The sequence below is a fragment of the Sapajus apella genome, unplaced genomic scaffold, assembly GCF_009761245.1.
Source record: "Sapajus apella isolate SASKATOON/1434 unplaced genomic scaffold, GSC_monkey_1.0 scaffold59, whole genome shotgun sequence".
In the NCBI taxonomy this organism is placed as follows: Eukaryota; Metazoa; Chordata; class Mammalia; order Primates; family Cebidae; genus Sapajus; species Sapajus apella.
In genome coordinates, this window is record NW_022436999.1 from 5,278,292 (window position 1) to 5,303,347 (window position 25,056).

General features: G+C 43.3%; 1 protein-coding gene across 1 annotated transcript in view; it reads left to right on the top strand.

Moving 5' to 3' along the window:
- ZFYVE26 (zinc finger FYVE-type containing 26) overlaps positions 1–25,056 on the top strand; it is a 65,172-nt gene that overhangs the window by 28,930 nt on the left and 11,186 nt on the right. Inside the window, exons 15-29 of the mRNA XM_032246042.1 lie at positions 886–1,669; positions 3,540–3,736; positions 4,722–4,826; positions 6,573–6,695; positions 7,081–7,257; positions 8,657–8,903; positions 9,643–9,738; positions 12,614–12,777; positions 15,100–15,236; positions 16,291–16,322; positions 16,999–17,135; positions 18,388–18,608; positions 22,636–22,783; positions 23,037–23,246; positions 23,750–23,968. Of these exons, the coding sequence (XP_032101933.1) occupies positions 886–1,669; positions 3,540–3,736; positions 4,722–4,826; positions 6,573–6,695; positions 7,081–7,257; positions 8,657–8,903; positions 9,643–9,738; positions 12,614–12,777; positions 15,100–15,236; positions 16,291–16,322; positions 16,999–17,135; positions 18,388–18,608; positions 22,636–22,783; positions 23,037–23,246; positions 23,750–23,968 (2,997 nt within the window). The remainder of the gene's footprint in view (positions 1–885; positions 1,670–3,539; positions 3,737–4,721; positions 4,827–6,572; positions 6,696–7,080; positions 7,258–8,656; positions 8,904–9,642; positions 9,739–12,613; positions 12,778–15,099; positions 15,237–16,290; positions 16,323–16,998; positions 17,136–18,387; positions 18,609–22,635; positions 22,784–23,036; positions 23,247–23,749; positions 23,969–25,056) is intronic.

The following is a 25,056-nucleotide window of genomic DNA, read 5'->3' on the forward strand; positions in this document are numbered from 1 at the left end:
ATATTTTTTTTTTTTTTGAGACGGAGTTTCACTCTTGTTACCCAGGCTGGAGTGCAATGGCGCGATCTTGGCTCACCGCAACCTCCGCCTCCTGGATTCAGGCAATTCTCCTGCCTCAGCCTCCTGAGTAGCTGGGATTACAGGCATGCACCACCATGCCCAGCTAATTTTTGTATTTTTAGTAGAGACGGGGTTTCATCATGTTGACCAGGATGGTCTCGATCTCTTGACCTCGTGATCCACCCGCCTCGGCCTCCCAAAGTGCTGGGATTACAGGCTTGAGCCACCGCGCTCGGCCAAGCAGTTATATTGTTAAGTATGAAATGGGTGAATCTGTACTTTATGAATAGGCAAAAATCTGAAACTTCGACAACATGATATTTGGTTAGACTGTAGGAAAACAGCATTCTCAGAGATTGCCAGTGGGGCATGAATTTGTACAGCCTCTGCAGGAAGGCAGTTTGTCAATATTTATTAAAATTGCAAATTCATATGCCCTTTGATTTAGCAATCCACATTGGGGAATTTATCCTACAGCTTTATTATACATAAGATAAGTGATTTATGTGCAAAATCATTTCATTGCCGCCTTGCATATAGTAACAACAGATCAGAAAACTCATTGTCCACTAATAGGAGCATAGTTAAGTTGTGGTTCATCTGCATAATGGAATACTATGCAACTAAAAAACTAAAGAGGGTCGTCTCTGTAGAGGGATGTGGTTAGATCTTCCAGATGTGTTCAGTGAAAACACAAAGGGCAAAGGAGTACGTCTAATAGGCTACTTTTTGTGTTTTTAAAAAAAGAGTATAACAATTAGAAACTTTAATTTACGTTTGCTCATGTAAGCATAAAGAAATTGTAAGATTGTGTAATAATGCCTATGTATTCAGGCCTCATATGCCTTCTGCTTCTCCCCTTCCAGACTGGCAGCCCTTCTGGCCCAAGAGAATCTCAGCCTAAGCGTGCCGCAGGTCATCGTTGGCTGCTGCTGTGAGCCCCTTGCTCTTTGCTCATCCCGGCAAAGCCAGCAGACCTCCTCCCTCCTGACTCGCCTGGGTACTCTGGCCCAGCTGCACGCCTCCCACTGCCTGGATGACCTCCCACTTTCTACGCAGAGCTCCCTGAGGCCAACCGAGAACCCCACATTGGAAAGAAAGCCCTACTCTTCCCCAAGGGACTCATCACTCCCAGCTCTCACCTCCTCCACCTTGGCCTTTCTTAAGTCTCGCTCAAAGCTCCTGGCATTGGTGGCTTGTCTGGGGGCTTCCCCGAGGTTAAAGGTCAGCAAACCCAGCTTATGGAAGGAACTTCGTGGCCGCAGGGAGGTGCCTCTAGCTGCAGAGCAGGTAGCACGAGAGTGTGAGCGCCTTCTGGAACAATTCCCTCTGCTTGAGGCCTTCCTCCTGGCCACCTGGGGGCCCCTGCAAGCGTCCTCGCAGCAGGATCAGAGTCTGGCTCTGAATCTCTGTGGTTGGGCTGGTCTTTCTACCGTTCTCCTGGGCCTACATTCTCCCATTGCCCTAGATGTACTGACTGAGGCTTTCGAGGAATCCTTGGTGGTCAGAGATTGGTCCCGGGCCCTTCAGCTCACTGAAGTGTACGGGCGAGATGTGGACAATTTGAGCAGCATAAAGGATGCAATCCTGAGCTGTGCTGCGGCATGTGGTAAGCAGAATGCTATGCCTCCCTTTTCCACTAGTGGTAATATTTGGCATTCACTGGGTGTATCATCACATTTAATCCTCATGGTAACTCCAGAGAAAAGTCCCACCATAATCTCATGTTATTAAGAGGAGACCAAGGTTCAGAGGGGTTAGGAAACTTATCCAGGCTGGTAAGTGGTGAAGTAGAGCTTAGAACCCAAGTCTATCTGACTTTAAACAGGCCCTCGTAACCAATATTCTCAATACTGTATATCACAATTCTTTTTTTTTTTTTCTTTTTTTTTTTTTTTTCTGAGACAGAGCTTCGCTCTTGTTACCCAGGCTGGAGTGCAAGGGCACGATCTCGGCTCATCGCAACCTCCGCCTCCTGGGTTCAGGCAATTCTCCTGCCTCAGCCTCCTGAGTAGCTGGGATTACAGGCACGCGCCACCATGCCCAGCTGATTTTTTGTATTTTTAGTAGAGACGGGGTTTCACCATGTTGACCAGGATGGTCTTGATCTCTTGACCTTGTGATCCACCCGCCTCGGCCTCCCACAGTGCTGGGATTACAGGCGTGAGCCACCGCGCCCAGCCTGTATATCACAATTGTAGTGAAATTCTATAGACTACAAATGTTTGGGCCCCACCCCTGGATGCCCAGGATGGAGCTCAGGCAAGTGTTTACTTTGAAATAGGGATCAGCAAATTTTTTCTATAAAGGACTTTGTAAGCCACAGTCTTGCTCATAACTACCCAGCTCCTCCAGTATAGCATGAAAGCAGCCAGAGTCAATATATAAAGAAATGAGCAGGGCTATATTCTAATAAAACTTTATTATAAAAGCAGATTGTGGGTCTCTTTGATGACCACTGCTTTGAAAGCTCCCCAGAACATTTTGACGTGTAACCAGAGTGGAAAGCCAATGAGCTACAACACTGCTAGGATTTCTACTAGGATTTCTTCTAGGATTTCTACTACTAGGATTTCTAGTAGTGTTGTCCCAAGAGTTGGGTGTGATGTAGGGAATGACTTTTGGGTAGGAGGCTTGGCTCCCTTTGGAAAGGAGAAAATCCATCCTTGAAAAAGTGGAGAAATCTACTGACTGGCCATGTGGTCTTAATTGCTTGGAGTCTGTTCTTTGTATCTCCAAGATCAGATCTGTGAGATGGGTGTGGAAGAGAGAGATCTAAGTCATGATGACAGAGAATATCCAGGGAATGAAACTAGTCTGCCTGGAATAACTTTCAAGTGGTTATGTATGGCACAGGGTGGAAAGTACAGGGAAAAGGAAAGTTTCCCTGACAAGGTGAGTCTGAAACAGTCCGATATGTTCAGCATGACAAAACATGGAGAGCTTCATCTCGTCCGTCCGTCCGTCCTTCCTTCATTCATTTCCTTCCTTCCTTCCTTCCTTCCTTCCTTTCCTTCCCTCCTTCCTTTCCTTCCTTCCTTCCTTTCCTTCCTTTCCTTCCTTCCATCCTTTCCTTCCTTCCTTCATTTCCTTCCTTCCTTCCTTCCTTCCTTTCCTTCCTTCCTTCCTTTCCTTCCTTTCCTTCCTTCCTTCCTTCCCTTCCTTTCTTCCATCCTTCCTTTCCTTCCTTCCTTTCCTTCCTTCCTTCTTTCCTTTCCTTCGTTTCCTTCTCTTCCCTCTGAAAGTGTTGTGGCTATTATCAGGTTTACATAAAGAGAAATATAGGGTAGAGATATGGCATTTTCCTTGTCATATAGTGGTTCCAAGTATAAAAACTAGTTAGGTCACATGCATCTTAAGGATCATCCAAGCTCCTGTTTTATGAAATTGAAGAAAGCCCTTTCTCAAGATGTAACCTGGACTCTTGAGCTCTTCAGGTGCCACGCTGGCTGCCTCTGAGTATCTTTTTTGTCTTATAGACAAAGAAGGTTGGCAATACCTGTTTCCTGTGAAGGATGCATCTCTGAGAAGTCGGCTGGCGCTACAGTTTGTGGACAGGTGGCCTCTGGAGTCATGCCTGGAGATTCTGGCCTATTGCATATCAGACACAGCTGTCCAAGAAGGACTAAAGTGTGAGCTGCAGAGGAAGCTGGCGGAGCTGCGGGTGTATCAGAAGGTATGGGCGCTAGCATCAAGAGAAAGGAAACGGGCTTCTCACTCTGTGATCAACCCCAACCTATTCTCATATGATTGGGGACTTTAAGAAACAGAAAATATAGGCCTGGATTTTGCTTTGCATCTGGCTTTAGTTCTTAGGTAAACAGCAGGGAGGCCTCCAAGCTGGTTCCTGTGTTAACTTATTCCCATAATTTTAAATATATTTGCATCAAGTGAAGATAAGAATAACAAAATTCACATTGGAATTGTGTATTACAGTCCAGAAAGGCTTTTTCACGTCTATTTGAGCTTCGTGTATGTTTTTGTATATTATATCTTCTATAAAGGTTGTTTTAAATTTCAGCAAAATTCCAAGAGCTATTTTGAAATGACGCATGAAGGTGACAATTTCAAAAGTGAAAGATTCTTCTGGGATATTTGTTGTGTTCAAGCTCAAGAGGCTTATAGGGGCAAATTTAGGAAGCATAGCTATATAAGAAGTGTAAAATAGATGCTAATTTTCCCTCATATACTTGGAGCAGACAGAATCCAGGAGCCCTACCAGGGACAGTGAAAATGGCAGGTGAAAAAGGTTTCTTTTCATTCTTCCTTGGCAGTTTTTATGCAGAGCTAAAATGCTGTATGAAAGGTGATCCCACAGAGCATTCAAGCCAGAAGAATATGCTGAGTGGAGTTTTGAGATGGAGGAGCATGGGACAGGTGACCCCAGAACAGTTTGTGAAGCATGGGAGTACTGTCTTCACTAGTGAAAGGCCCAGTCCTGACCTCCATATTCATCCTTCACTCCCTGCGTGTTCTTCCTGGATAGGTTCATTCTGCTCTCTAAATAATCTTTGCTCAATTTGCTCTCTTTTCTAGCAAGTTCTGACAGCCTGCCTTTGGGGCAGAGATCTAGGGATGGCCCACCTGTGGGCATGCCAGTGACTTGTTCATGGAGGAAGAAGCTGTAGTGTGGTTTGACGGATATTCCTGTCTTTCCTTAGATTCTGGGTTTGCAGTCTCCCCCAGCATGGTGTGACTGGCAGACCTTGAGGAGCTGTTGTGTTGAGGACCCATCAACTGTCATGAACATGATTCTAGAAGCACAGGTACCATTTTCCTGGGAGGTGTTCCCCTTCGAGCTCCTTTCAGAGTTGCAACTCCTTAGCTGGCTGTATAGACCCCTTTCTGCATGTCAGTGTTCACTTTTTAAAAAAATAACTATACCACTTTGTTTTTTATTGTGAGATTTGCCAAAATCTAGATAAGTATAGAAAATATACAATTGACTGTTTTGTATTATCACCCTATGTTCGTACCTGAGATTTTCTACACTGTATACATGAGGTACAGAATGTACTCCTTGAAGTGGAATTGCTGGGTCATCATTCATTTACTAGGATATTACCAACTTACTCTTCAAAACACTCACCCCAGTTACACTCCCACTTGCATTTTCTGTTATTCCATAATCTTGTCACCTTTTTATCATTTTTATTATTTTTTTTATTTTTTTTGGAGACAGAGTCTTGCTCTGTCACCCAGGCTGGAATGCAGTGGTGCGATCTTGGCTCACTGCAACATCCGCCTCCCAGGCTCAAGTGATTCTTCTGACTTAGCCACCCGAGTAGCTGGGATTACAGGCACCCACCACCACAGCTGGCTAATATTTTTGTATTTTTAGTAGAGACGGGGTTTCACCATGTTGGTCAGGCTGGTTTCAACCTCCTGACCTTAAGTGATCCACCCACCTTGGCCTCCCAAAGTGCTAGGATTACAGGCATGAGCCACCGTGCCTGGCCCCTTGTTACCTTTTTATATTGTCCAACTTTTCACTGTTTGTAATAAGATGGCATCTCATTGTTGTTTTAATTTACTGATTACTAATACATTACTAATACATTTGAATATCTGTTCATGTGTTCAAGTGCTAAGTAGGATTTTGTCTGCCTTTTGAGAAGCTGACTGTGGATGCTCATTCAAATGTTCATTGAGGAAATACTTATTGCCTGCCTATTATTTGCCAATCACTGTGCTAGATGGTGTTGAAACAAAAATAGTTAAGCTGTCCTTGCTCTGGAGTGGCTCACATTTTGGGGAGGGGATGATGTATGATGCATGCCTCGGTGACTGCAACATAATATGCAAATGACAGAAGTAAGCCCAGATTCTGGGAGCACACACAGGGCGCCTAACATAGCCTGAGAAACAAGGAAGCGTCCTGAAGAAGGCAGTCCTAGGCAGGGTTGTGGGGAGTACATTCCAGGCACCACCATGTGGGAATATTTGAACAAAGCCCTGGGAATTCTATTCTCTCAAACTTCATCTACAGTTCACAAATCGGGGTTGAGGGGTAGTGTGAAGAGGAACATGGGTGGAATCCAACCACCAACATGTTTATTTGGTCTTTATAGTATTGGTCTGCAGAATTTTTATTTTTTCATATTGACTTTATTGCCAAAATTTTAAAATGCAGAAATTTTATGATTTAAAAAAAATTTTGTAACTTAAAAGTCTGACAATATTGGGCCTGCCCATTCTTATTAGCAACAGTCAAAGCTGAGCAGGTGCTGTGTCCTTTGAACAGTCTTTTCAGTCTTTCCCACTTCCTTAGTATCTCCCCAGGGATGACACCGAATGTCTGTTGCCACATGTTATCTGCTTTTTTTTTTTTTTTTTTTTAAGTAGAGATAAGAGGAAAGTGATATGAACAATAAGCCTGCTTCAATGATTTTCATCATAGTGAGGCTCCCATCAGCACTTATAAACATTCCTGGGGCTTTGTAGACTCAAGACTGCTGAGAAGAATCAGGCTGTCATTTAAAGGGATTGGAAGCATGTGTGTCTCCTTCCAGGAGTATGAGCTGTGTGAGGAGTGGGGCTGCCTGTACCCTATTCCAAGAGAACATTTAATCAGCCTACATCAAAAACATCTTCTCCACCTTCTAGAAAGAAGAGATCATGAAAAGGCTCTGCAAGTAAGCCCCCAATTCTTTCCATTTTTCTTCTAGGGTAGGACAAGTTTAGTCAAATCAGATGGCTTTATTTTCATGCTGAATCCCCTGCAATCTCAGATATGCTCCTTTGGGTTTTTCAGGAGCTGCCTATAGTCATCTTGAGCAGAAGGGGCCTAGCCTTGCACTAAGTGCCAGATGGGGCAGCTGGGTCCAGAATTCCGCTGAATTCTGGTCTTGTCAAAGCCAGGGCATTTGGGAAACTACAGGGGTGGTTTAAAAAAAATGAATGTAGATAAAGGGTTAGTCCAAAATGGGTAAACCTAAATATTCCTTTCTCAAACAAAACAAGGCTGGTCTAAGAGCTCTTCTACAGGCCTCACCTTCCTCCTATTCCCTTCAACAATAGCTCCTGCAAAGAATCCCTGACCCCACCATGTGCCTTGAAGTCACAGAGCAATCCCTCGACCAGCACACTAGCTTGGCTACTTCTCACTTCTTGGCCAACTACCTCACCACCCACTTCTATGGACAATTGACTATTGTCCGACACCGTGAAATCCAGGCGCTATATGTGGGATCCAAGGTAAGGAGAAAAAGGGGGTGTTGGGAAGGCATGCCTGAGGGAGCGACTGCAAGCATAGCTCCTCTTTAGAACTTGCCTTTTCAATGGCTCTTTGGCCAGGCATCTGCCATTCCCGGCTGGTGCTATATGAAATCTTTACCCTAGCAGCCCACTGTATTCTAGCTGAGTTTCCTAGGACTTGTCATTCTCTTCCTGTCCTGCCTCCATTGTGAATTCTACCTGGTCCTCTTAAGTTGCCTTTATGGTTTCCATGGCATCTGCTATATCAGTGCTTCTCAATTCTAACAATGTATTAGAATTACCTGGAGTTTAAAAAAAAAAAAAAAAAAAAACACACCAGGTTATTCACCTCTACCCCAGATCAATTAAGACTGGTCTTGGGAAAGGGACTGGATATCTTCCAAAGGGCTTCTGATGTGAGGATTTAAAACAACTGCTTTATAAACTTGTCTGTGCTAGTGGAAGAGGGTTAGTTGTGTATGTAATTAGATGACATAATCAGTTCTTACCATTGATGTATAACCTTGGAGACTTTAGTAGAAGAAACTGCCTGCTAGAAAAAAGTAATCCAGTGAAGCAGAGTTTGAGGTGAGCTAGGACCCTCTGGCATTCTTCTAATTATTCAGTCTGGCAGTCCTATATACTCCCCCACAAATAAAATGAGTACTAGGAGAGCCATAAATATAACCACTTACCCACTTACTAAGAGTTAAACTACGTAACATGTTTCTTAACAAGATGCACTTAATGTGCTGTAGCTAAGTAGGGGAACCCTTGAAAACTGGCAGTGAGCAGAGTCAGTGAACGTATTTCAAACCTAGTGACCGCTATCTGTAAGGTGAACTTAGATTCATCATTTACCTGTAGGACATAGGACGTGCCAGGTTTCGTCACACCACTGACACCACCTTGTATTTCTCATTCTGAGTAAAGCCTCAAATAAACAGAATGGTGGCATTAAGGGTCAGGGAGAGTTAACTATACCTGGAGGAGTTTAGGGCAAGGGTCAGCAGGCTACCACCTGTGAGCCAAATCTAGTTCCCAGCCTGTTTGTGTAAAACAAGTGTTATTGGAACACAGGTGCAACTATCATTTACATGTTTGCCTATGGCTGCTTTCAAGGTACATGCAGAGCTGGATGCTTGAGTACTCTCTGATCCTTTATAGAAAAAGTTTACTAACCCCTCATCTGGTGAAGGTACTTGGAGTACTTCTCAATTACCATCTGCAGAATTTAGTGGGGAGCTCAGCCTTGCTTCCTAAAAGACCACAAGTCCATTTCAGTAGCTGGCTATGCACCTTTTGTTCTCATGCACCCTTCGCCTTTCCAGTAAGAATCTTGAGTTTCTTCGGAAATTTGTGTACTATTTTTTACTCTATGGATCTATCCCACAAACAGATTCTGCTGACCCTGCCTGAGCAGCACCGGGCTAGCTACTCCCACTTGTCCTCTAACCCCCTGCTCATGCTGGAGCAGCTGCTTATGAACATGAAGGTGGATTGGGCCACTGTGGCTGTGCGGACTCTGCAGCAGCTGCTGGTTGGGCAGGAGATTGGCTTCACAATGGAAGAGGTTGACTCGCTGCTTTCCAGATATGCAGAGAAAGCTCTGGACTTCCCATACTCTCAGAGGGAGAAACGATCAGGTAACTGCTAGCATCCTGGAAGGGGATTCTGCATGGAGAAAGAAATGCCATGCTACATTCTTAGTTTTAATTTTCTCCCTTTTTAATATTTTCAGTTGATCTAGAGTGAATGAATACATTTCAGGACAGAGAGCTCTTTATTATACAGGAGAGATCTTGGTCTTGGAGGGAGCAGAATAATGACTAGAATTAAAAAGTTGTAGATGACCACTGCGTGCATAATAACATAAAGGTTTGGAAAACAAAATAGGCTGGAAATGGTCTCTGTCTGGCCTTGATGTAGTGGGCTCTTCAGTGCCGTCATTTGGTATTGAGAGTATGCCTTATTCCCAGGATCACATCAGATATCACTTGTATGTGAGCTGACTCAGCCTCTTCTACAATGAAGAAACTGAAGTACGGACTGATGTTCCCAGCCAGCTCTTTTTTCTTACTCCCTACCCTCCAGGGGCATCATTTCAACGTCTTCCACTTCCTCCTGGGCATTTTTACATTTACTTTGTAGAATCCTAGTGTCCATTTCATTATCTCCTATGCCTAAACATGGTTTGTTTTTTGAGGAGTTTAAGAAACATGCATGCTGTGGGCTTAGAGTTACCTCCTCCGTTCTCCTAATACCTAGTAAGAGTCATGGAATGACAAGCAGAAAAGCCAACAGACCTTTGTTCTAAATGCCTAGGGTGGTGAATCAAGTGCTTATGGTAGGACCATATTTTGTCAGCATTTTCTCTCTCTACAGATTCTGTGATTCATCTCCAGGAAATTGTCCACCAGGCTTCAGATCCCGAGACCCTCCCTAGATCACCATCAGCAGAGTTCCCTCCTGCTTCTCCTGGTAAGAACTGGCTCTGATTATTCACTAACATTTTTCAGCTCAGTCTTGCCTTATTCTGTCTTTCAGAATGTTCAGTTACAACATTATTAATTTTTTATCTTGGTTCATTTCAGCTTTATATATCCCCAAAAAATTCAACATACAGTAAATTCTTGTTATTTGTGGCAGTGTATCTATGAAAGTTTCCACACTGAACTAACAAATTCAGAACTCTTGCTCCTAGGGGAAATATGTACGTGTATACACATATCTCACATAGATAGTAATCTTAAATCCTAAAAATAACTCATCCTAGGCAATTCTATTTTGTTTTTTCTACAAAGGAGGTTCAGAAGTGGTAAGTGACTTGCCTGAGGCCACCCCCACTAACAGGTCCTAGAATTGGGATTCATCCAACTAGCCCCAGCACTGAGCTTCTTGCACTACCCTGCGCTGTTCCTACCATCTCTATCTTCTGATAACTGTTGTTTTTTGTTTTTGTTTTTGTTTTTGTGATGGAGTCTTGCTTGTCATTCAGGGTGAAGTGCAGTGGCGCAATCTCGGCTCACTGCAACCTCCACCTCCTGGGTTCAAGCAGTTCTCCTGCCCCAGGCTCCGAGTAGCTGGGATTAAAGGCATGTACTACCACACCCAGCTAATTTTTGTGTTTTTAGTAGAGATAGGGTTCCACTATGTTGGCCAGACTGGTCTCAAACTCCTGGCCTTAGGTGACCAACCTGCCTTGGCTTCCCAAAGTGCTGGAATTATAGGCATCATGAGCCTATATAGGCCAGGTCACTGTTGTACAAAGGTCGAAACAACCTCAGCTGGGAATCTGTGAGTTGAGTGTTGGGTGACTCAAAATTTTCACTACTGCGTGTGTTTCCAGATGACCACGAAAGCAAGATGAATATTGTTTTTGAGATTACAAATATTAACGAATAAGCAAGTTCACAAATATGCAATCTGCTTTTAATGATGATTGACTGTACTTAGCCCTCAAGTTCATACTGTCACACACAAAGCACAAGCTCCTTGAAGGCCTCAGCCATGTCTTGGTCACCTTTTTCACCACCCCTCCAGTCCCCTGGTCTCCAGCCCCTACATAGTAGCCTACTCTCAAAAGAAGCTCAGCCAAGTGTTTTGTTTTGCCAAACGGTCGAAGGAGCAGGATTCTAAGGTCTCTTCTTCTGATTGCTACTAAGAGTCACTATGTTTAACGCTCTCTTTTTCTGTGACCAGCCAACATTGCTCTGCTAAGTGATAAGAAGTCTCTTTACATATCATAAAGCAGACTGTGGCATTTTCTGGACATATTTTGAGAATTAGCCATGCTTCATCATAACCAGCTGAACTGAGGGGAGAGCTCAGCCTTGCAAGTATATAAGCAGCTACATGCATCTACATAAGGCAGCCTGAGCAACTTTGGTGTGTGTGTGTGAGAGCTTTTTGTTTTATTTTGTTTTGTTTTGTTTTGTTTTTTTGGAGACAGGGTCTCACTCTGTTGCCCAGGCTAGAGTACAGTGGTGCCATCAGGGCTGGCTACAGGTCAGTTCCTCCAGCCTCAGCTTCTCAAGTAGCTATGACTACAGGCACACACCACCATTGCCTGGTTAATTATTTTATTTTTTGTAGAGACAGGATTTTGCTTTGTTACCTAGGCTGGTCTTGAGCTCCTGAACTCAAGTGATCCTCCGACTTTGGCCTGCCAAAGTGTTGGGATTACAGGCATAATCTGCACCCAGCCTATATGAGCTTTTTTATTATGGAAAATTTGCAATCACAAAAGAGAGATTAGTACAAAGAATGCCTCAATTCTTGTTAGCCAGTTAAAATAATTATCATCTCATCATGACCATTCTTGTCTCTTCTATACCCCCACATCATTCTACCAGAGTATTTTGAAACAAATCCCAGATATCGTATCATTTCATTTATAAATATTTCAGTATAAATCTCTGCAAGGTAAGGACTTTCATAAAACAAAGCCATAATATCATCATCACACCTAGAAACAATAATTATTCCTTATTCTCAAATATCAAGTCAGTATTCAAATTTCTCCAGCTCTCTCATCAAGATTTTTTTATGGTTGGTTTTTCTAGACTCAAGATCTAAATAATATCCATACCTGGCATGGCATTTGGTGAAATTTCTCTTAAATCTCTTTTTTTTTTTTTCTTTTTTGAGATAGTCTCCCTCTGTCACCCAGGCCAGAGTACAGTAGTATGATCATGAACTCCTGAGCTAAAACAATCCTCCCACCTCAGCCTCCCCAGTAGCTGGGACTACAAGCACACACCAGCATGCCTGGCTAACCATTGAATTTTTTTCTTTTGTATAGATGGAGTCTTGCTATGTTGCCCAGGCTGGTTTTGAACTCCTGGCCTCCAGTGATTCTCCTGTCTCAGCCTCCCAAAGTGCTGCGATTACTGGCATGAGCCATTGTACCGGCCTCTTAACACCTTTAATCAATAGGTTCCCTGCCTCTTTTCTTGTTTATCCACCCTACCTCTCTTTTATTTGTGGAGGAGACTAGTCATTTGTCCCCTGGAGCTTCCCACATGCTGGATTTTGCTGACTGCCTTCCTGTGGCAATCTGCATCTTTGTCCTCGGAATTTCCAGGACACTGGTAGTTAGATCTAGAAATTGGACTTGATTCAGGCGTAACATTTTTAGTAAGTTTACTTGATAGCAGGTGGTGTACATGTCCATCTGGAGGCACACAATGTTCAGTTGTCTCTCTTTTATGACAAAACCAACCACTGATGATCATTAACTGGATCTATTCTTTCAATAAGGCTTTGTAAAATGGTGAAATTCTATCATTCCCTCTTCATCTATAAGCTGGTATATTGATTACCTTTTACTCTGACCTCTGGCCCTGCCTCCCAGGTATCTCCACTGTACATTCTCCCAGTCTAAAGGAAAGGAGTTTCCCACCAACCCCGACCCCACTGGAATTTGTGCCCCCAGCAACACCCCCTGCCAGGCATCAGTGGGTACCAGATGAGACTGAGAGTATCTGCATGGTCTGCTGCAGGGAGCACTTCACCATGGTAAGCAGCATCGGTCTCCACTAACACCCTCAGGAGAAGGTAAAGGAGAATTTTAGTTCATGAACCTGAGTTTATAGTTACCACCTGTCCCCAAGAGAATATTGATATTTTCAGAACTGCCAAATCTAAGACGCTGGGTTTATATTTGACCTTACCAGAATGTATTTTCTGGATCCAGACAGGTAGTAGACATCCTCAAATATCCTTAAATTCTAAAATCTTTGCCATTGTCATGAGATAATAAAAAAGAGGTAGGACGAGTCACCAGATGTCAATGAATCTTGTTTCCAGCTCCCGTGTCTTTGGCAGTAAGACTGGTGACCCAGCAATGGTTATATGCACTGACTCAGGAGACAGAGGACCTTTGTTCTAATCCTGGCTCTGCCTCTTTATGACAGTGTGACTATACACTATTTTGGTCTCATGTATCCACTTGTAAATTAAATATATTCTTAGGCTCATAGAGCTATTAGGATTAAATATGGTAATACATGTCACCATACTTAATGCAGTACCTATCCAGTATGCCACATCAGCTCAGTGCTGATGAAAGTGATGGTGATATAATTGTTCTGTGTCTGTTTTCTCCTCATCTATAAAAGAGGTGTAATATTTCTATATCCGTATTTGAATGAAATGAAGCAGTACTTTGAAGGCGCTTCGATGCCCATCCACGGTAGACTGGATAAAGAAAAGTGGTACATCTACACCATGGAATACCATACAGCCATAAAAAAGAACAAGATCATGTCCTTTGCAGGAACATGGATGGAACTGGAGGTCATTATCCTTAGCAAACTAACACAGGAACAGAAAACCAAATACCCCATGTTCTCAATTATAAGCGGGAGCTAAATAGTGAGAACACATGGACAGAAAAAGGAGAACAACAGATACTGGGACTACTTGAGAGGAGGGTTGAAGGAGGGAGAGGTTCGGGGAAAAAAACAGCTAGGTACTATGCTTAGTACCCAGGTGACAAAATAATCTGTACACTAAACCCCTGAGTCATGAGTTTACCTATACAATAAACCTGCACATGTACCCCTGAACCTAAAATAAAAATTAAGATTTTTTTAAAAAAGATATTAGGAAACCAAAGTCAGATTTCCTCATTTATACTTAAAAATCTTCAAGGAGGACAATTGGTTGTGGCTTGCTGAGACATATGACAAGCCACCAAAAGGAGTTATACGTGACAAACTGCTCTCTAGCTTTGAAGCCACCATATAGAAGGTTTACTTACATATAGGGTAGATCATAGAAAGAGTTTCTCATCTTTAAGTTCCAATAATGACAACGGTTGGCCTTTATTGACTGCCTACTATATATGTTCCAGGCATGATACTAAGTGCTTGGCTTAAGTTATTTCTCTTAAATTTTACAATAACCTGATGAGCTTGATACTATTATTGTATTATGCATATCAGAATCTGGATGTATAGAGAAGGTATATAATTTGGAGAAGACTGATGAGAAATTCTGAATTGACTGATACAAATTAAGAAAATTGTATGTAAAATTAAATTATACCTAAGTGTTTATATTTTTAAAAGTCTTTTTTTTTTTCTTTTTTTTTTTTTTTTTTGAGACAGAGTCTTACTCTGTCGCCCAGGCTGGAGTACAGTGGCAATGTCTCGGCTTATTGCAACCTTCGTCTCCCGGATTCAAACGATTCTTCTGCCTCAGCCTCCCCAGTAACTGGGAGTACAGGCTCCCGCCACCATACCCGACTAATTTTTGTATTTTTAGTGGAGATGGGGTTTCACCTGTTGGCCATGCTGCTTTCAAACTCCTGACCTCAGGTGATCTGCCCGTCTCGGCCTCCCAAAGTGCTGGGATTATAGGCATGAGCCACTACACCTGGCCTAAAAGTCTTACTTCATGTTTATCATGTGCTACAAATGGTATCTGGTAAAATAGCCTTGGGGAAAATAAAGAAAGAAAGGCATTTTGAAAAGAGTTACTTCTTAGTCATTGTCATCAATACTGTGTAGAAAGGTGATACTCACTGGCTCAGAAGGTGACTTCTTCCCCAGTACTTTTTACTGTTTCTCCATATATTGCCTCTATATCCAAGTAGAACTTGTCAGGAGCTACTGCAAAACTCTATGACTTGGCACCTTTGCCCATCAACTGACAAATATTTTTAAATGTTTGATATTTTAGGGCAAGGACTGTTGTATCCTTTTTCAATAGAGACCCAAGCACTTGGTGTTCTTCATAATAAGCCACTGGTAGCTAATACCATGTATAAATGGACTGATGGCAATCTCCCCTTCCCTCCTCCCTCTTCTTTCTCTTCCTGATGGCATTCCACAGTTTAACAGGCGTCATCATTGTCGCCGCTGTGGTCGGCTAGTATGCAGTTCCTGCTCCACTAAGAAAATGGCTGTGGAAGGCTGCAGAGAGAACCCTGCTCGTGTGTGTGATCAGTGCTATAGCTACTGCAACAAAGAGTGAGTGTCCTCCAGCAGGGCTGTGGCTATTATTGACTGCCGCACCCTCCCCCGGGGCCCTACACTCCTAGGAGTCTCATTATAGAGAGCATTTCAAATCCAGAACACTTATAAAAATACATAACATTCACACTGAAATGCCATTAACTCTACAGTGAAGTGTTTGTACACTGACCTTGCTCAGAGAAACTACTAAGAAAGAAAGCAGGGCTGAGAGGAAGAGGTGTTCAAGGCTCTTACATGATGTTCTCTCTGAAATTAGGACATTGGTTCCTTAGCCCTTCCCCAGACCAAGGCCATTGGGCTTAGTTTACCAACTCACTTATTTTCCAGCCCCTGTTGCTTCAGCTGGTTTCCACTGGGCTCAGACGGACATATTCACACCTGCTGAGTGCTTGGGCATTGCTTAAGTCAACTCTGATCTAGGTACCTTGCTTGTAATCCATAATTAGAAGAGTCTCCATACTTGCCTACACAGAGTTCACCTGCTAACAAATTTCAGACACTGCTAATACTGCTGGCAAGATAGATTAAGACTTGGTTTGTTCAGTGTTGCTCAGTTGTTTCCACTACTTCTGGTAGCAAAGGAGCATGAACCTAAGACTCCTAGAGCATCTGGAAATATGGGCCAAAGCAACCATCCAAAACCAGTTACTTTGCATTCCGCATGCTTTATTTACAAACTTAAATAGAGTTTTTATTCTCCTCCATAGCATTATTATGTTTGTACTGATATGAACATTTTTGGTCATTATTTACCATAATGATTACTGCTCTCATAGGAAGGAAGACATACCATGCTTATTCTACAGTTTCTGTGACCCTGGCATACCACTGCCTCCCACCTTTGGGAAGGAATTACCCACACACCATACTGCTGCGATTTGAAACGGACAGTTAGTGTTGACGGGGGGGCTCTTTCATTCACCATTTCTACCCTCTAAGAGCCCTCCACTGTAACAGGGAGACTCTGTAAGCTGATGCTGTCTATTAAGCTCAAAACAAAGAAGTGACTCAGGCACTTGTTTAACAATTTTTCCTTCTCTGTTTTCAGTGTACCAGAGGAAGCTTCAGGAAAACCAGAAGGTAAGGCCAAATCCCATTCTCTGTGACTCTTCATTTGTGTACTTAAGTTGATTCGTGTCTTCAGCGTATCACTCGCAACTGATAAACTTGTCCAGCTTATGCACTCCATTCAACTCGTTTGCCAAAGCAAATTCTTGGCATTTCAATGAGCCTGTTTCCTCTGAAGTTCATCATATTAACCTATTACACTGACCCATTAGCTTCCAGTGTTGAGAAGGCCAGCAACCAAAGAATTTGGTTCTTAACTTTCAGTAGGTGATTTTATTTTAGTTTTTCATAGGTTTCCCTTTACCATCTTACCTCCCCATGCTCCCTCCTTACCCCTAGGTAATCCCTGTTAACAGTCTGGCCTGTATCTGTTCACAGCAGGTTAGTTTTTAGAGTATCCAATGGCTCAGCTATCTATTTGAGAAACACTCTCCTTTTAAGGTTTCTTGTGTAAAGCAAGAAGGTTGTGTGATGAATGCTGTAACACTCATCGCAGGTCTATGCCTGGGGAAGAAGGTTTGAGTTGCTTAGTGGGGTGTCCTAAAGCAAGCAAAAGGAACCAAGGAGAGAGAAAGGGGCCCTGAGACAGCAGGCAAGTGTCTACCTGCAGCTCGTGCCAGCTCACTGGACTGGGTTAGACTGAACTGCCAGTCAGTGAATGACACATGAATGGCAATTCTCTTCTCAGCGCTAGACAGCTCCAAGAGTGAAAACCCTCCATACTCGTTTGTGGTGAGAATTCCCAAAGCAGATGAGGTGGAATGGATTTTGGATCTCAAAGAGGAGGAAAATGAGCTGGTGCGGAGTGAATTTTACTATGAGCAGGTAACAGCAATAAAATGCAATGGTCACCTAAGTTTCTTTATGATGTTTAGTAGTATGATGAGAAATACAGAGGAAGGTGAACACACCTGGCCTTTGCTTGTTTATAATGCAACAATGTGGGAGCTAAACCAGTAAATCCATTAAGATAGAAAATAATGAGCATCTTGAGAATTGCACAAAGGGAGACCAGGAAAGGCTTAGTTGAAGAGGTAGCATTTAAGATTTAAGATGAGCTTTGGAAGAATGGTAGGAGTGTGACAAGCAGAAAGTTGGGAGTCGTGAGGAGACTGGGGATGGGGAAGGACAAAGAATCCAAAATTAAAACATCTTAGCAAAGACACCATGTCCAAAATTGCAGGGCATAACTGGAGAAGTGGAAGTTATTTAATTTGAAGAGAATATAGAGTCAATAGAATTAATACAGAGCTCATAAAGGTAGGATTAAAAAAGGATTATTTATGTAAAGGGTCTTGCATTCTGCAGTAAGGACTATCTACTTGATAGATATCAGAGACCTATGAAAGGTTCCCAAGTGTACTTCAGGAACATTAATTTAGCAGCAGTGTGTCCATGGGTTAAAGTAGAAACTACTCTAGGCGGTCAGACAAGCAAGCTGACTATTGTTGTCCAAGCCATCAATAAGGACTTGCACTAGTAAACCCGAAAAAGGGGACCTATGGACATTGTCTAGAAGTAAGTGACAAGGCCAGGCGCAGTGGGGCCCACCTGTAATCCCAGCACTTTGAGAGTCTGAGGTGGGTGGATCTCTTGAGGCCAGGAGTTTGAGACCAGCCTGGGCAACATGGTGAAATCTTTGTCTCTACAAAAAATATAAAAATTAGCTGGACGTGGTGGTGCACACCTGTGGTCCCCACTACTTGGGAGGCTGAGGTGGGAGGATTGCTTGAGCCTGGGAGGCAGAGGTTGCAGTGAGCTGAGATTGCACCACTGCACTCCAGCCTGGGCAAGAGAGTAAGACCCTGTTTCAAAAACATAAAGAAGTAACAGGTGGACACAGTGCCCTTCTTCCCAGTAAAATGACAAAACCTAACAGCCAGAGCTTTGGCAGTGCTACTTAGAACATCTGAAATTTGTTTAGTTCCACTTCTGCTTTCTTCTGGAATCTGGTTCCTTCCTCCAGTGTCTTTCAGCCTTTTGAAAGGGGAAAGATAATTTCTGCCACCCAGCTGCCTTTGGAGAATGCTCTGGCCCCTGGACTCACCATGTGTTCTCCTTTTTCCACCCTGGCCAGGCCCCCAGCGCCTCCTTGTGCATTGCCATCCTGAATCTGCACCGGGACAGCGTTGCCTGTGGTCACCAGCTGATTGAGCACTGCTGCCGGCTCTCCAAGGGCCTCACCAACCCGGAGGTGGATGCCGGGCTGCTCACAGACATCATGAAGCAGCTGCTCTTCAGCGCCAAGATGATGTTCGTCAAAGCCGGCCAGAGCCAAGACTTGGCTCTTTGTGACAGGTAGAGGGCAGTGTGTCTCTATTCTTTTACACGGGAGCAATTTCTAGCCAGCTTCTTTTTCTGACCCCACTATGATTTTTTATATCACCATCCTCTCTGACAAAACATGCTGAAAGATTTTTCATCTCTTCGATGTTGATAAAATGGTGTTGCTGGATCACAGATGTTCTCCCTCTCCTACCTGACACGCTGTGTCCTTTTCTTTTTCGGAGCAGCTCCTCAAAGTAGAGTTTACTCTAGCTATACCCAGTCAGAAAGAAAGTAAAGACTTTCAGTGGTTAATTTGTCATTAAAATCAAGGTAGGGAAGCACTGTTAGTCTCTGTGGGACCTTCTGTGGCTTTTAAAGAAAATGTGTCCTCCTTGAACAAAAACTCTACTCCAATCCTGACCAAATTCAAACTGTGACTTCAGTGAGTTCTGGATAATAGATTTTAAAAAGTACCCTGGGAAATGGTCTATTCCTGTGTCACAAGTAGGAACCTGAGTCATAAAGTAGAAGTGTGTATGGAAAAGGTATGATTAGACCTCCTTCAGGTTCCTGTACAACCTGCTTTGACTCCATCCGTCAACCTGACAATGAAAACTCCTAACTCCCTGCTTACCACCCAGATGTGTGACTCATATTGTGTATTCCCAGCACTCAATCCTAACCAGTTTTGGGAGCAGGGAGCATAATTTTCTTTGCAGTATCATTGCCTCCCTCAGACATATGCTCAGAATATTTGCCTAAGAACTCAGCAGCCAGCATGGAGCACAGCAAATCCCAGCTTCACAACTTCCTAGTTCTGTTAACCCCTTTAGGCCTCAGTTTCCCCCTCCATAAAATGGGGTGGTAATACCAATCTCACGGGGCTGTTACAAGGATAAAATGAGTTCATCCACGTAAATGTGAAGAACTAAGCCTGGTATATATTGTGTATGCCAAAAATGTTAGTAATTTTTATTATTTTTAGTAACAAAGCTAGAAGATTGAGAAAAGCAGGAGGAGGTAAACAGAAAGTAGAAGGAAGTGAAAAGGAACTAATTTGATTGCTTTATATCAAGAGGTAATAGATTCTCATCAGTTTTCAAGTTGATACATGAAGAAACAGACATGTGTTAAATTTTCTTTTTTCTTTTTGAGACGGAGTTTCGCTCTTGTTACCCAGCCTGGAGTGCAATGGCGCGATCTCGGCTCACCGCAACCTCCACCTCCTGGGTTCAGGCAATTTTCCTGCCTCAGCCTCCTGAGTAGCTGGGATTACAGGCACGCGCCACCATGCCCAGCTGATTTTTTGTAGTTTTAGTAGAGACGGAGTTTCACCATGTTGACCAGGATGGTCTTGATCTCTTGACCTGGTGATCCACCCGCCTCGGCCTCCCAAAGTGCTGGGATTACAGGCGTGAGCCACCGCGCCCAGCCCATGTGTTAAATTTTCTAAATAACCATGAAAAGAATCAGTAATCTACCAAATTATGAGAAAAGGATAGGAGGAGGAGAATAACAGAAACCTTTCCACATACCAGAAGGTGGAAAACAAAGGAAACATGAAAAAAGACTTAAGGCAAAAATAAAAATATATTCGAATATATCTCAAATAGCAGTAATGCAGATGAGAAAAGAAAAAGATACTTAGATTAGGGAGGAAACAAACTTCCCATCTAGACCTGTACTTCCTTTAAAATGTCATATAGATGGACAAAATATCAATTTTTAGGCTGAGGGCAGCAGAAAATAAGGAAGTCCTCACTTAAGTAGGATTCTCACCCACCCCAAGGTGTCATGTGCTTCTTTGACAGTTTACTGCACTGGTTTACATTTACACAGCCTTTTCTCCGACCCTGCATTCAGATATGCCCACTCTAAGAATTCTTGCCTTTGCACCAGTTTGCTGATGGGAGTGGATTCATTGCTTACATGTATGGCCATGCAAATCAATTACAAACTCTTGGTTTTCGGAGTATTTTTCTAATGTTTTTCACTCATATCCCCTTCTGCTAAACAAACAAATATAGGTTTAAAAATAAAACTCAGGCCAGGCGTGGTGGCTCACACCTGTAATCCCAGCACTTTGGGAGACTGAGGCAGGTGGATCACCTGAGGTGAGAGTTAGAGACCAGCCTGACCAACATGGAGAAACCCTGTCTCTACTAAAAATACAAAACTAGCCAGGTGTGGTGGCACATGCCTGTAATCTCAGCTACTCCAGAGGCTGAGGCAGGAGAATCACTTGAACCTGGGAGGCAGAGGTTGTGGTGAGCCCAGATCGCACCATTGCACTCCAGCCTGAGCAACAAGAGTGAAACTCTGTCTCCAAAAAAAAAAAAACCTCAGCTGGGTGCAGTGACTCTTGTGTTTAATTCCAGCTACTCAGGAGGCTGAGGGAAGAGGATCCCGAGGCCAGACCAGGAGTTCAAGAGCAGCCTGGGCAATATAGTGAGACCCAGTCTCTAAAAAACATCAAAATAAAAATTAAGTCACCACCTACTTCAAATGTTTTCATTTTCCAAATATACAAATATATTATGGGTACTGATGCTTTTATATACTTTCCTCTCCCCGTCCCTACATTGTTAAGAATGACTGGTGTACATAATCCCTTTCTAGGAAATTGGTGGATAAGTCAGGATCCACAGGGTTTTTTTGCTGCAGTTATAAGACAAGATTCAGGAACCTTGAGTGTAAACTTATCTGAGTAGCACTAGGCAGTATAATCTAGTCCTCCAGGCTTTCTGTCTTTATAAGGTTTTTACAAGCATCGAGTGAGATCGCAGAAGGCAGCCCTAGTAGGCTATAATGAGAGCCCATCCTTAGCCCAGGGTGAGGATGTCAAGTATAGAATATGAGTGAAGGGCCAGGATGCCCTTACCCAGCAGCACCTCTAGGGAATGGTAGTGATATGACCTGTGCACTAACCAGGAGTATAGGCCATTAATACTGAATCTGTGCTCTCTCACACACAAAGGAGGTTCAAAACGACCAAAAAGCAAATGGGTTACTTGTAAGCCCCCAACATTCAATGTAAAGGCTTTGCCTCAAATAACCCTGAGCACCCCTACTCCAAACATGAATGTCTAACATTGAGTGCCAGAAAAGTTCCAGACACTATCCTAAGCCCTTTTACTTGGGTTATTTTATTTTATCCTTAAAACTCCACTGTTACAGTCATGTATGGCTTAATGACAGGAATATGTTCTGAGAAATGCATTATAGGTGATTTCGTCATTGTACAAACACCATGGAGTGCACTTGCACAAACCCAGAGAGAATAGCTTTCTACACACCTAGGTTATAACCTATTGTTCTAGGCTACAAACCTGTACAACTTGTTACTATACTGAATACTGTAGGCAATTGTAACACTATGGTATTTATGTATCTAATATAGAAGAGGTATAGTAAAGATATGGTATTATAATCCTATGTGACCCCCATTGTATGTGTAGTTTATTGCTAACTGAAACATCATTGTATGGCACATGACTGTATATCCATTTTACAGATGAGTAAATTAAGGCAGCGAGAGGTTAACTAACTAGCCCCAGGTCATAGAGCTACTAAGTGATGGAGCCAGGATTCGGTGTGACTCCAGAGTTATCACTCATGGCATCTATGCTACGCACCTCTCAATTCTCATGATCATTTTCACAATGAAAATGAAGTAGGCCTATAATTCCAGTACTTTGGGAGGCCAAGGTAGACAGATCACTTGAGGTCAGAAGTTCAAGACCAGCCTGGCCAAGATGGTGAAACACCGTCTCTATTTTAAAAATACAAAAATTAGCTAGGCGAGGTGGCAGTCACCTATAATCCCAGCTACTTGAGAGGCTGAGACAGAAGAATCATTTGAACCCAGGAGGCGGTGGTTGCAGTGAGCCAAGATCGGACCACTGCACTCCAGCCTGGTGACAGAGCAAGACTCCGCCTCAAAAAAAAAAAAAAAAAGAAAGAAAGAAAGAAAGAAAATGGAGTAGGAAACCTTTAAGCAGCTACTCTTAGTAAAACTGTGGGGAGCCTCATGGCCTTGCCTTTTTCCTCCTTGTAGCTACATCAGCAAGGTAGACGTGCTGAATATTTTAGTTGCTGCTGCCTATCGCCACGTGCCATCTTTGGATCAGATCTTGCAGCCAGCTGCGGTAACTAGGCTAAGGAACCAGCTTTTGGAAGCCGAGTACTACCAACTGGGTGTTGAGGTGAGGCAAAGACAAAGCTTACTTCCACCCCACTGTAATGAGTTGCCTTTGTTTAGCCTTGCAGACAGATATTGCCTTCTCTCAGTTGTCCTGGCCATGGGGAAGAATCAGGGGCATGACTAGTTTGTCAGCTGAGGAGTAATGGCAGATAGTGGGGATGAGGTGGTTGGCAACTTGGGAATAGAATAGGTCTTTGGGACCTTTAAGCCTGGATGTAGCTACCACTCACTTAAAGGAGCAATTTTTCTCCCAGGTGTCCACAAAGACTGGACTTGATACCACTGGGGCATGGCATGCTTGGGGCATGGCCTGCCTCAAAGCTGGGAACCTCACTGCTGCGCGGGAAAAGTTCAGTCGCTGTCTGAAGCCCCCGTTTGACCTCAATCAGCTGAGTCATGGCTCAAGGCTGGTGCAGGATGTGGTTGAGTACCTGGAGTCCACAGTGAGGCCCCTCGTATCCTTGGTAAGAGAAAAGCAGGAAGAGTGCCTGGCTCAGGGAGGGAGGCCCAGGAATAACAATGACCTTGGAAAAGAATCAGTGGAAATTCAGCTGACGGTGTTAGTCCTGGCTCAGTGTCAGCCAGGTTTATATATTTTTTGTTTGTTTGTTTTTGTCTATCAATTACATATAGCTAGATAAGTAACTATATATAGTTAGATGCAATTTTTTTAAAAAAGAAACTGTACAAAAATGATTTTTAAAAGATAAAAATGACATATAATCCCATACAGAGACTAATTAGTGTTAAGATTCTGCTGAATTTTCTATATTTTGTTTTTTAATGAAATTGGAGTTGACCCATGTCATAATATATAGAATTGTGTATCCTGCCTGTTTTTCTACCATTGACACTGCATTGTGAACATTTTTCCACATTGTTAAATATTCTTTGCAAGCAATATTTTCAGTGCCTGCTGAGAACTTTTTGAGTTTCACGTTTCTCTGTCGTTCTTCTGTGCTGTCAGCAAGATGACGATTACTTTGCCACCCTGAGGGAACTGGAAGCTACCCTTCGGACGCAGAGCCTTTCTCTGGCAGTGATTCCTGAAGGGAAGATCATGAACAACACCTACTACCAAGAATGCCTCTTCTACCTGCACAACTATAGCACCAACCTGGCCATCATCAGCTTCTACGTGAGGCACAGCTGCCTGCGGGAAGCCCTTCTGCACCTCCTCAACAAGGTGGGACACGGACACAGCTAAACAAGGCAGTGCCTGCCTTGCTCCTCCGGCTCCGACCACTCAGTCAATAAACCCCTGACACTTAACCCTGTGTTGAGCTGTGGGGCCATCTCTAGCAGAGTCAGGTCAAAATGGAGGACTCTTCACAACCGTTATCCAGTGAGTGTGCAGAAGTCTTAGCCTGGATCCCAGATCACTGTCCTCACCGGCAATGGCACGTTTCAGTCCATCTTCCAAAACATGCAGCAGAATCGGATAGTGGTTAAGAGCGTGGTGTCTGAAATGAGATGCTCAGTGTGAGTCTTGCCTGGCCTAAGGCATATTGCTTAGACTTCCACGTGCCTCTCTACCTGGTCTGGGATGGTGTCCAGCTTCTGACCCAGCTGCTGGTCCATTCATTGCTGTTATCACAAGGACCAGGAAGCACCCATGGCACCGATTCTATAGTTGAGCCCCAAATAGATGATTAAAGGAGAATATGTGCTATTTTTTTTCCTCTCCCATCCTCTGCCCACCTCCCACTGGAAGTAAAGCCACCACTGAAGAACATTATGTCTTTGGAGCCCCTGATAAGCAATTGGGACCTCGTTTTACCATGACCCATTTTTTTGTTTTTGTTTTTTTGAGATGAGGACTCGCTATGTTGCCCAGGCTAGAATGCAGTGGCATGATCACAGCTCACTGCACCCTTGACCTCCTAGGCTCAAGAAATCCTCCAACTTCATCCTCCTGAGTAGCTGGAACTACAGGTGCATGCCACTGCACCCAGCTACATTCCTCGTTTTATCTGAATGTTCCATAATAACTTTTGGAGAAATTGGATGAAATGTACCAAATTTTATAGAAAATTTAAGGAGCTCAAGGCAGACTTTAATTTCATTCTGCCACCCTAATTCAAAACAGCAGCCAATGCAAATGTTCAGATAGACATATTTTCTAAGATTGATCCAAGTGAAATCAGCAGTTCACAAAATTATTGTGACTATACCCCGCAGGACAGTGAAGGGGAGGATGTTTTCACCAGTGCCTAACTACTGACTATTCTTAGCTACGAACCAGGTCTCAAGAATAATGTGGAAGTCATGTTA